Source organism: Scomber scombrus, chromosome 4 (genome assembly GCF_963691925.1).
Source record: "Scomber scombrus chromosome 4, fScoSco1.1, whole genome shotgun sequence".
Taxonomy (NCBI): domain Eukaryota; kingdom Metazoa; phylum Chordata; class Actinopteri; order Scombriformes; family Scombridae; genus Scomber; species Scomber scombrus.
This window is the reverse complement of record NC_084973.1, coordinates 28,790,643-28,802,446: the sequence shown is the minus strand read 5'-3', so window position 1 is coordinate 28,802,446 and position 11,804 is coordinate 28,790,643. Positions and strand designations below refer to the sequence as shown.

General features: G+C 37.6%; 2 protein-coding genes across 2 annotated transcripts; both read left to right on the top strand.

Moving 5' to 3' along the window:
• Nucleotides 1-4,346: 4,346 nt before the first annotated feature.
• LOC133979419 (nuclear factor 7, brain-like) lies at nt 4,347-8,394 on the top strand. Its single transcript, XM_062417930.1, has 2 exons — nt 4,347-5,914; nt 8,193-8,394. The coding sequence occupies exons 1-2, from the start codon at nt 4,500-4,502 to the stop codon at nt 8,392-8,394; spliced, it is 1,617 nt and encodes a 538-aa protein (XP_062273914.1). The 5' UTR covers nt 4,347-4,499.
• A 1,232-nt stretch (nt 8,395-9,626) lies between these two features.
• Nucleotides 9,627-11,054, top strand: LOC133979689 (nuclear factor 7, brain-like). Its single transcript, XM_062418261.1, has one exon. It carries the CDS (start codon nt 9,627-9,629, stop codon nt 11,052-11,054), a length of 1,428 nt encoding a protein of 475 aa, XP_062274245.1.
• Nucleotides 11,055-11,804: the final 750 nt, after the last annotated feature.

Genomic DNA, 11,804 nt, shown 5'->3' with positions numbered 1-11,804 from the left:
CAGATTTTTCTGTCTATGCTAAATCAATATAAAGGTTCATTTGGTAGTTTTCTTATACAGTCACCGGCCACTTCAACATGTTCACTTGTGCAATCTAATTCACAGGTAATTCAGTTTTTGTTAACATTGTCAAAAATATGATAATTTTACTTTATGTTTATTACTGAGGTCGTACTAAGTGGTGGTGGCATATTGAGGTGCATTATATTGAATGGTTTTCCCAAAATGTTGCCCCACTCATGTGTGTTAATGGAGTGGACAAAATATTAGAAACACCATTCAATATAGTACATCACCATCACCCACTGCGACCTCAATAATATACATAAAGCAGAATTATCACCTTCCTGACAATGTCAACAAAAACTGAAACTGTATAAACTATAAAATAATATAAGCTGAATTTATAGCAGAGCTGTTGTATTTGATTGAATTAGATTGCACAGGTGTACCTAATGAAGTGGCCGGTGAGTGTATAATGCTGCTATTTTGATAGTCTATAATTATTGAATCAATATGAATTGTTACATTAGCAGAGTCAATAACTTTACATCATAACATATAAATACATTTAAAGAAATCACAGGATATTAAAGTCACTGTGTTGACAGATATTTAATATTAATCATTAACAAAATCACATTAAACACCAGCATGTATTTTTTTGCTGTGGTCTTGGTCAAATGAGTCTTCTCAGTTAGTAAAACTATATTTTATAACACAGGTCATAAACTGTAAGACACTATTTTCCTCCTCAAAGCTCAGCAGCTCCACTTTAATTAACATAATTAGCCAAATTTTGACAAAAACACATTCAACAATCAAAAAGATCAAAGTTAATCGTTCAGAGGTGACTTTCTCTCTGAACAGACTCATAAAAGAGATCAATGTCACGGTAGTTTTTATATTTCAGAGCATTTATTAAAACAAATAACCAAGCGAGAGAAATGTTAGTCAGATTTTAAAGAAGTTATAAAAGACATGCTGCCATGTTGGAGGAATTACAACAACACCAGAGAGCTCAAAGACTGTAATATTAACACGTCTTGTTTCTCTGTTATAGATCATAATCCTGTAGTGTGGGATTAGAAAGTTTACAGATATTTCGCTATCAAATAACTTCTTTTAAACTACATTGTTCTTACTCTTGTTTTGTGTTTTTGTATTTATACGTATTTCTGATGTTATTTATTTTAAGACATTGATTGAACATTTTTGACTTATTGACTTATAATTCCTCCTTATACTTGAAATAAAAGGTTAAAGATTATCAGTGGGTGAATGAATAAGCATCTACATAAAAGACAACAAGTAGGGGGAAAAGATTAAGTAATAAACACAATCATAATGTCAATTTAGCAAAACATGTTTCCTGTAACAGATATATAAAATAAAAATGTTAAGTGTCTTTTGAAATGTTCACTCCTCACATGGAAGATGAAATCACCAACCTCTCCTTGTTTCATGTTTATAGGATTTTTCTGAGCTTTAGAAATAAAAACAAAAGAAATCAAAATGTTAAGAAGTGAGCAGTTAAAACTTAAAGTGAAACTTAAAATGAGTCCTAATTTAATTCTGACAGAGCTTCTGCAGACTGTGTGTGTCATTTTGGTGGTGTATACATGGATTGATAAACTGCAATGTTGAGATGATGATCAGCATAAAAGAAACAAACATCAGTACAATTATGTTTAAAAACTTTTTTCTGAATCAACTTTATTTAATAAAATGTAAATCTGATGGATGCTGCTTAGTCATGATGTGTTATTTAATCACTTTGACTCCTTTCAATGTGGAAGTCATACTGTCGGAGTGGAGTGGGCGACAGTGACCCAGCCGTCCCAAATCTCAAGTTAGAGGAGTTTAAAGCCTCCTTGAAGTAGATCACAGAGGTAGGGGAGAGAGTCTCATCCGGACTGTCAACATGTCCGTTTTCATCTGACGAGTTTTGCCTCTCTGAACTTTCTGACACCTCTGAAGATGACAGCAGGGAGAGCTCTCCTCCTCACTCCTCCTCTTCTCTCCTCTCTCTTCCTCCCCCTCTCTCCTGCTCCTCTTCTCTCCTCTCTCCTCCTCCTCCTCTCTCCTGCTCCTCTTCTCTCCTCTCTCTTCCTCCTCCTCTCTCCCCCTCCTCTTCTCTCCTCCTCTTATCTCCTCCTCCTCCTCCTCTTCTTCTCTCCTCCTCCTCTCCTCTCTCCTCCTCCTCCTTCTTTCCTCATCCTCTCTCCTCCTCCTCTTCTCTCCTCCTCCTTTATACTCCTCCTCCTATCTCCTACTCTTCCTCTCTCCTCCTCCTCTTCTCTCTTTTATCCTCTACCTCCTCCTTTTCTCTCCTCTTCTCTCCTCCTCTCCTCCTATCATACTCCCCCTCTCACCTCTACCTCCTCCTCCTCTTCCTCCTCCTTTCCTGTCCTCTCCTCTCTCTCTCCTCCTACTGTTCTCTATTCCTGCTCTTCTCTCCTCCTTCTGTCTACTCTTTTCTCCTCTCTCCTCCTCCTTTTCTCTACTCCTCCCCCTCTCTCGTCTACCTCCTCCTCTTCCTCTCCTTTTTTTCTCCTCTCCTCTTCTTTCCTCTTCCCCCTCCTCCTTTTATCTCCTCTCTCCTCCTCTCTCCTCCTCTTCTCTCCTACTCCTCATCCTCCTCTTCTCTACTCCTCTCTTCTCCTCTTCTCTCCTCCTCCTCTTCTCTCCTCTCTCCTCCTCCACAACTAGTAATTGAACCTGACTGTGCTCCCATGATTCATTGCGGCGAGTACCAACGGCTCTGACGTGTACCGTGTTGCATCTTCTCTGTGTTAGGCTCTCTGATAAACTATTTATACCTTTCTGGGACATTTTTAGCATTTTAGAAAAACGATGACAATTACTTTCTTTTAACCCTTACCTAATCCCTATTTTTTAAATCCAGGATAAAAACATTTCTTTTTTCAACAGCTTTGTTCAACAGCTTCTTCCTTTTTTTAGTTTTGTGATTTTATTGTTGTATACATTTGTCATTCTCATATCACTATCTTTTTGAGCTGCTGTAGCAATGCCTTTTCTCCACTGTGGGATCAATAAAGTTTTATCTTTTATCTTTTCTTTATCTTTAGCCATCAGATTGTTGAACTCCATGGACTATATACAAGTTTAAGTTACATTTAAGGGGAATTGTCTTTCCATTGCCTTACATGCTGTTCATGGGTCAGATTTGTCCCATTTTTACATTTAAGAGCTGTAAAAACACTATACACACATTTCTTCTAGGAGGACTTTTCCTAATGTGAACCTGAATATACAAAAACTGAAATAAAATACATATTTTTTTAATGTTTGTGCAGCTGATACACATTTTTGTCTCATACAGATATGCAAATTTGACGTAAAATTAAAAAATTGGCATTCAAACATGTTGTTGGAGTCTTTATAAGCTATGAAAAATGTCTCTTGTATCATAAAATAGTGATAAATAAAAAGAATACACTTATTTAAGGATTAATTAAACATTTATTAGTGACTGATGAATGTGAATTAGTGTAGAGACTTAATTATGAGCCAGATTATGAACAGTATACGAGGGTTAAAGACATTTGAATTGCACACACTATTTAACAGTATGCCACACATTGATAGACAACATACAGTCACTGGCCACTTCATTAGGTACACCTGTGTAATCTAATTCAATCCAATACAACAGCTCTGCTATAAATTTGGCTTGTTTTAAGTTTATGCATTTTCATTTTTTGTTGATATTGTTAAAAAAAAAAAAAAAAGGTTATAATTCTATTTTACATTTATTACTGAGGTCATACTAAGTGATGGTGACGAACTGGGATTAAAAGAGAACAAGTTGGGGAAAGAAATGTGAATAACTAAACGTTGCAAATTTTAGTTTTAGGCATTTTGTGCAAGATTATAAAAGTCAAATGGGGTTTTAATTGATAATTTGGAGCATCTAGTTAATGAAAGTGGATGAAATAAATACAATCATACTGTTTTGTTATCAGAACATGTTTCCTGTTACAGTTACATAAAATCAAAATGTTTACGACTTGTTTAGTGTCTGCCAGTCTTTTGATATATTCACTCCTCTGAAAGCACCAACCTCTCCTTGTTTCATGTTTAAAGGATTTTTTCTGAGTAATTATGTAGAAATAGAAACAAAAGAAATCAAAATGTTAAGACATGAGCAGTTTATTTTATTTAGCCTACATATGTTTATATAAGTACATTTTACTGTAATGAATGAAGAAATAAAAATGTACCTCTGAAAAACGTCCTGATGGCACCATCTGCTGGTGACAAAGCTACATCACATCATTTCCTGATGTTAATAATTTACTGTGACAGTTGAAACCGAAAGTAAACTTTGACATTGTTGATCAGAGCTGAGACGCCATTACAGGTTGTGAGATCTCTGCTGGAAAACACTCGTTTGAAGGATTTGAAGTGATCAAGTGAAGGGACAGTAACTTGGTGAGTCTGACTATTGAAAGATCATTTAGACAACAAAGAAAATGGCTGAGAAAGATGCTCTTTTTCAACGTTACCTGAGCTGTCATGTGTGTTCAGAGACTTTCAGAGATCCTGTGTCTCTGAGCTGCAGCCACAGCTTCTGTTCAAGCTGTCTGAAAAAATTCTGGGAACAAGCTAAAAACAAGAACTGTCCCATTTGTAAAAGAAAATCTTCAAAGGATTTTCCAGGAGTGAACTTTTCACTGAAGGAACTAGCTGACTCCTTTGCTGAGAGACAGAAAGCTGGATCAACTGAGACAGAAAAAGGAGAAAAGAAGGTGGAGGTGGTGTGTAGCAAACATCAAGAAGAGCCTAGATTGTTCTGTAAAGATGAACAGAGAGCTGTGTGTCCTGTCTGCGAGTTTTCTCTCCATCACGGTCACAAGGTGGTTCCTGTAGAACAAGCAGTCAGTGACCTGAAGGACCAGCTGAAATCTGACTTAAAGCCTCTACAGGACAAGAGGAACAAATACAAACAAGTGGAGAAAACATACAATGAAATGATTCAACACTCCAAGAAGCAGCTGCTGTCCACAGAGAAGCAGATCAGAGCAGAGTTCAACAAGCTCCACCAGTTCCTGAAAGAGGAAGAGGAGTCCAGACTGGCAGCTCTGAGGGAGGAAGAGGAGCAGAAGGGGAAGACTATGAGCAGAGAGATGAAGAGGATTCAGGAGCAGATCTCCTCTCTGTCAGACAGTATCTCTGCTGTTGAAGAAGACCTGCAGAAACACAACATGTCATTCCTCAGCAGTTATAAACCCACTCAGACCAGAGCCAGAGCCCAGAGCTCACTGTCAGATCCACAGCTGGTCTCAGGAGCGCTGATAGATGAGGCCAAACACCTGGGCAACCTGTCCTTCAGAGTCTGGGAGAAGATGAAGGAGAAGGTCCACTTCAGTCCTGTCATTCTGGACCCAAACACTGCATACCCCCGTCTTTATCTGTCTGATGATCTGACCAGTGTGAGATATGGAGACACAAAGCAGCAGCTCCCTGATAATCCAGAGAGACACACTAATGGTGCCTCTATTCTGGGCTCTGAAGGCTTCAGCTCAGGGAAACACAGCTGGGAGGTGGAGGTGGGAGACCATCCTGTCTGGAATGTGGGTTTGGCTAAAGAGTCAGTTGACAGGAAGGGAAAGGCAGATCCTTCACCAAAATATGGAATCTGGTGTTTAAAGCATCACAGTGGAAAATACACTAATGGTCTTAATAAGACTGTCAGAGTGAAGAAGAGTCTCCAGAGGATCAGAGTCCAGCTGGACTATGACAGAGGGGAGGTGTCCTTCTACGACCCTGAAGACAATACTCACATCTACACTCACAGAGACACTTTCACTGATAAAGTATTCCTTTATTTAAATGTTGGATCAGCTGGTGATGCTAAAACCACTGATATCAAAATCTGTTCAGGAAGGTTTGTGTTATCAACATTTTGATTTTACTTTTTTACAATTTTTTCTTCTTTCTGAAGCAGATTTGATTCCATGTTGAGGGTCAATGAATTTTGTTGCTCAGTGAAACAAAATATCCAAACTGGTTTTAATGTACAAATCAGACACATGTGAATCTCAATAAAAGTTTTCAATTAAAAAAAAAACACTTAAAAGATTAAATAAATAATAATAAAATTTGATCCAGAAGAAAAAATCATCACTGTATTACTGAGACTGTGTTACATCATCTAAAGGTTGAACTTTTATAAAGGTACAAATCAAATCTGTTTTTATTATAACTTTTAAACCTGGTTAGTAGCATCTTGTTTTTATTCAGAACACAATATAATATAGATATAATAAACACTGTAATGACTGTATGAAATAATACAGGTGGGGAACTTTTTAAACTTTCATTGTAATTAGAAATCAATCTTTTGATGAGTTAATTCAGTTTTTTACACTTTAAACTCTTTTAATTCAGTGTTTAATTCTGACAGATCTTCTGCAGACTGTGTGTGTCATTTTGGTGGTGTATACATGGATTGATAAACTGCAATGTTGAGATGATGATCAGCATAAAAGAAACAAACAGCAGTACAATGGAGTTTGATTTGTTTTCTTTAGTTAACAGTAAAGTATTTGAGTCTTAGGGACATTTTGGCGCCATCTGCTGGTGACAGGGTTACAGAGCAGCATTCACCTCTATAAACAGGAACTGACAGCATATATATATATTTTTTTTATAAAGCTTTATTGGTTCAACAAGCATCATTTACAGAAAAAATATGTTTTGAAACAGCAGTAGTAATATGAAAATAGGGAAACAAACAGATATACAACGCCAGGGGTTACAAACAAAACATAAAAATGAAATAAAAATGGTGTACCCAATATTAAAAAAAATATATTACAATTATAACAATACATTAAATTTGGAGCACAGCATCAACATTTTCACAGCTTGTCTATTGCAAGAGGTAGATAATGTTTTAATGTAGGACTCTGCCTCATTTTTAAAGGCACAAAAGGAAGGTTTAGTTTTTAACACTTTACATTTAAGAATATAATACTTGGCCAGGAATACGATGAGATTACATAGAAAAAATACATCGTCTAAGTGTCTCCTATAATTTGTAAAACCAAATAATACATCATTCAAACAAAGTACAAAGGCATCATAGATATAGTCCAATATAAAACGAACATTGTTGATCAGAGATGAGATGTCATTACCGTCCAGGTGCAGACTGGCAATCTGACCTTTCTGGAAATGTCCACCAAAAAGTCCGATAACGCAACAGCCAACAGCAGGGGGCGCTAATACGATAATTGGTTTGCCAAATGTAAAAAAAAAAAAAAAACTGACAAAGATGAAAATCATTAGTTGTGGCATAATGGCAAGCAGAGAATGTAAGGTGGATGGAAAAAGTTAAAAGAAAAGAAAGCCAGGTCTCTCGAGACTGATGCATCAAAATGTAAAAAGTAGGGATGTCCGATATTATCGGCCCTCCGATATTATCGGCCGATATTCACTTAAAAATGTAATATCGGGAAGTATCGGTATCAGGTTTTTATAACCGATATTTGTTTTGTAGGCTTCAGCATTTCCGAACCTGCATGAACACAGCATGGAACGTTTGCGCTTGATGAAGTATAACAACAACAACACGCTGGACTCGTGGGTTGCTAACCGTGGCGAACAAGTTCATAGCGTCCACCGCCATGTACACGAACACACAAACAGAAACGAGGTTTACCTCCTCGTTGTTTTCTCTGTTATGCTTTTGGCGAGTCGCCTCTGTGACGTCACCGTCAGAGTCCGGTGGGTCCTATCTGGGTCCTACTCTGCTAGAGACACAACAGCTGAGAGGACCGAGTGAGAGGACGTTCCTATAAAAGGTCCCGCCTCCAGAAACGGGGCTTATGTCTGTGGTTTGGAGCTATTTCCAAGTGTTCCCTACGGATATTAAATTAGTAATTTGCAATGACTGCAAAGCAGCATAATAAATATGGCAGTGCCATATTGCCACTTTTTTCCCTAACTTAAATTGCAGTTGTTCTCTTATTTTGCACAGACAGTGTTTACATTTGGAATGCCATGTTGCATTTATGTATGCATCCAGCGGGGCCTCACAATAAAATTAGGCATAATGTGTTAATTCAACAAAAGGAGATATGTTATGTTGTTATCTGACAGTTTTGGTGTAAAAAGCCTGCAAATATCGGTATCGGGTGATATCGGTATCGTAAATTAAGGGTTTGGGAATATCGGAACATCCCTAGTAAAAAGCTCACAGAGCTTTGTGGCTGCATTAAAACTGCAGCAGCAGCAGATGTAGTCCTAGACGTCGGTGTTGAGGAGCAGGTGGAAGTTAAACCTGATGAGCATCCACAGGCTGGACATGATGAGGGACAGACAGCAGAGGGACTGATAAGTGGCAGGGACACAAAACAGTAGACTTCATTTATTCAGGTTACCGTTGACCCTTTTATCAATTGGGTTTGCATAATATGATGATGAAAAATATCATACAGTTTACTGCTGTTACAATTAAATTATTACATCTTGCTGTCAAGCCAATATGAAAAAATAAATAAATAAACACGTTACAAATTAATCTCTTTGTTATAGCGAGCTCACTTCTGCAGGTAGATAGAAGATTGTGGTGTTGAATGAAACTGGAAACCCTAAAGCATCAATTGGTATTACTTTTGACATGCTAGCGAGTACAGTAAGGAAAGGGGTTAAATGAAGCTCCACATTTAACCAAAAGTTTGGGGAGCTAAAATCTGACTGTCTTCCATCTGAGAGCTGTTTGTTTCTGTCAACACAGCAAGCAGGGAAAGTGTGATTGTGCACAACACCGCCACATCGTGTAGAGAGGGGGAAAAACCATCCACAGGCACTAAGTGAGATAAGAGCATCAGTATCATAAAAGATAAAGATAAAAAGTGACTTGACTGAAATGAATAAAAAACTGGGCTAACGCCTGAAGACAGTCAGCATTAAAATTGTCCATCTACTAATAAATATAATCAACAAACAAACATCAAGGTGGACAATCAAAGAACATTAATAGACAATAAATAAAAACAATGTCACATAAAATCAAGATAATAAGCAAAACATAGCAGCAGCCAGATCCTATAATACAGTAGAAGTAAAGATTAGGTTGTCAGGTCCTCTGGTACTCAGAGAGAAATCTACAGATATTTAGATTATTTAACATCATAGAAGTGAGTAATGCTTAAAGGCTATAGGCTCAGGGACTGCTGATCACTCTGAGGGGGATCAGCATGAGGACATTTGGAGAAAAGAAAAAACAACAATGAATTGTTCAACCTGACAATAAAAAAAAAAAAGAGGAGTAAACAAAGTCAAACTGACATGTTGATATAAAATGTTTCCTGGTACATGTTCCTGCTAGTTGAGAAAGAAAAATGTTGTTAAGCTGATTTAGTGAAATGTTCACTCCTCCCTGAAACAGTGAAGCACCATACTCTGCTTATTTCATGTTTATAAGTGAGTACAAATGAAAGTAAACTTTGACATTGTTGATCAGAGCTCAGACGCCATTACAGGTTGTGAGATCTCTGCTGGAAAACACTCATATGAAGGATTTGAAGCGATCAAATGAAGGGACAGTAACTTGGTGAGTCTGACTATTGATAATTTAGACAACAGAGAAAATGGCTGAGAAAGATGCTGTTCTTGAACGTTACCTGAGCTGCCATGTGTGTTCAGAGACTTTCAGAGATCCTGTGTCTCTGAGCTGCAGCCATAAATTTTGTTCAAGTTGTCTGCAAACATTCTGGGAACAAGCTAAAAACAAAAACTGTCCCATTTGTAAAAGAAAATCTTCAAAGGATAATCTACTTGTGGACTTCACACTGAAGGAACTAGCTGACTATTTTTCTGAGAGACAGAAAGCTGGATCATCTGAGACAGAAAAAACAGAAAAGAAGGTGGAGGTGGTGTGTAGCAAACATCAAGAAGAGCCTAAATTGTTCTGTAAAGATGAACAGAGAGCTGTGTGTACTGTCTGTGAGTTTCCTTTCCACCAGAGTCACAAGGTGGTTCCTGTAGAACAAGCAGTCAGTGACCTGAAGGACCAGCTGAAATCTGACTTAAAGCCTCTACAGGACAAGAGGGAAAAATACAAACAAGTGGAGAAAACATACAATGAAATGATTCAACACTCCAAGAAGCAGCTGTTGTCCACAGAGAAGCAGATAAGAGCAGAGTTCAACAAGCTCCACCAGTTCCTGAAAGAGGAAGAGGAGTCCAGACTGGCAGCTCTGAGGGAGGAAGAGGAACAGAAGGGGAAGACTATGAGCAGAGAGATGAAGAGTATTCAGGAGCAGATCTCCTCTCTGTCAGACAGTATCTCTGCTGTTGAAGAAGACCTGCAGAAACACAACGTGTCATTCCTCAGCAGTTATAAACCAACTCAGACCAGAGCCAGAGCCCAGTGCTCACTGTCAGATCCACAGCTGGTCTCAGGAGCGCTGATAGATGAGGCCAAACACCTGGGCAACCTGTCCTTCAGAGTCTGGGAGAAGATGAAGGAGAAGGTCCACTTCAGTCCTGTTATTCTGGACCCAAACACTGCAGCCCGCAGTCTCTATCTGTCTGATGATCTGACCAGTGTGAGACAAGGAGACACAAATCAGCAGCTCCCTGATAATCCAGAGAGAAACAATAAGTATGCCAATGTTCTGGGCTCTGAGGGCTTCAGCTCAGGGAAACACAGCTGGGAGGTGGAGGTGGGAGACCATCCTCGCTGGAATGTGGGTTTGGCTAAAGAGTCAGTTGACAGGAAGGGAGTGCGAAAAGCTTCACCAAAATATGGAATCTGGTGTTTAATGTATGATGATGGAAAATACACTAATGGTCTTGTTAAGACTGTCACAGTGAAGAAGAGTCTCCAGAGGATCAGAGTCCAGCTGGACTATGACAGGGGGGAGGTATCCTTCTACGACCCTGAAGACGAGACTCACATCTACACTTACAGAGACACTTTCACTGAGAAACTCTTCCCTTATTTCACTATTGTATCAGTTGGTGATGCTAAAACCACTGATATCAAAATCTGTCAAACTGAGATTTCTCTGTGATGTTCAGGAAGGTTTGTGTTATCAACATTTTGATTTTACTTTTTTATTATTTTTTCTTTTGTCTGAAGTAGATTTGAATTCATGTTGAGGGTCACTGATTTTATGATCCAAACTGGTTTTAATGTACAAAACAGACACATGTGAATAATAGTTTTCAATTAAAAAAAAACTACTTTTAAAAGAGTATTAAAACTATCACCTATATATTCTGACTTCAATCACATTATCAAGATAAATAAAGTTTGATCCAGAAAATAAAATCATCACTGTATTACTGAGACTGTGTTACATCATCTGAGGTTGAACTTTTATAAATATACAAATCAAATCTGTTTTTATTATAACTTTTAAACCTGGTTAGTAGCATCTTTTTTTTATTCATAACACAATATAATATAGATATAATAAACACTGTAATGTCTGTATGAAATAATACAGGTGGGGAACTTTTTAAACTTTCATTGTTATTAGAAATCAATCTTTTGATGAGTTTGATGAATTCACTTTTTACACTTTTAACTCAGAGTCTCAGTTGTTCAATGTATCAAAAATCATTCTGGCTCTGATTGATTATTATTTGTTCTTTTGTTCTTCAACAGATCTGATTTGTTGTCACAGATATTGTTTTTTCTTCATCTTGTTATTATATAATATCATGAACACCTAAACTTTTGTTCTCATCTGAATTGTTTTAAAGACGTTGAGCCGTTCAGGATTTATTTATTTTCTCTTTAGAATAAATGTATTAAA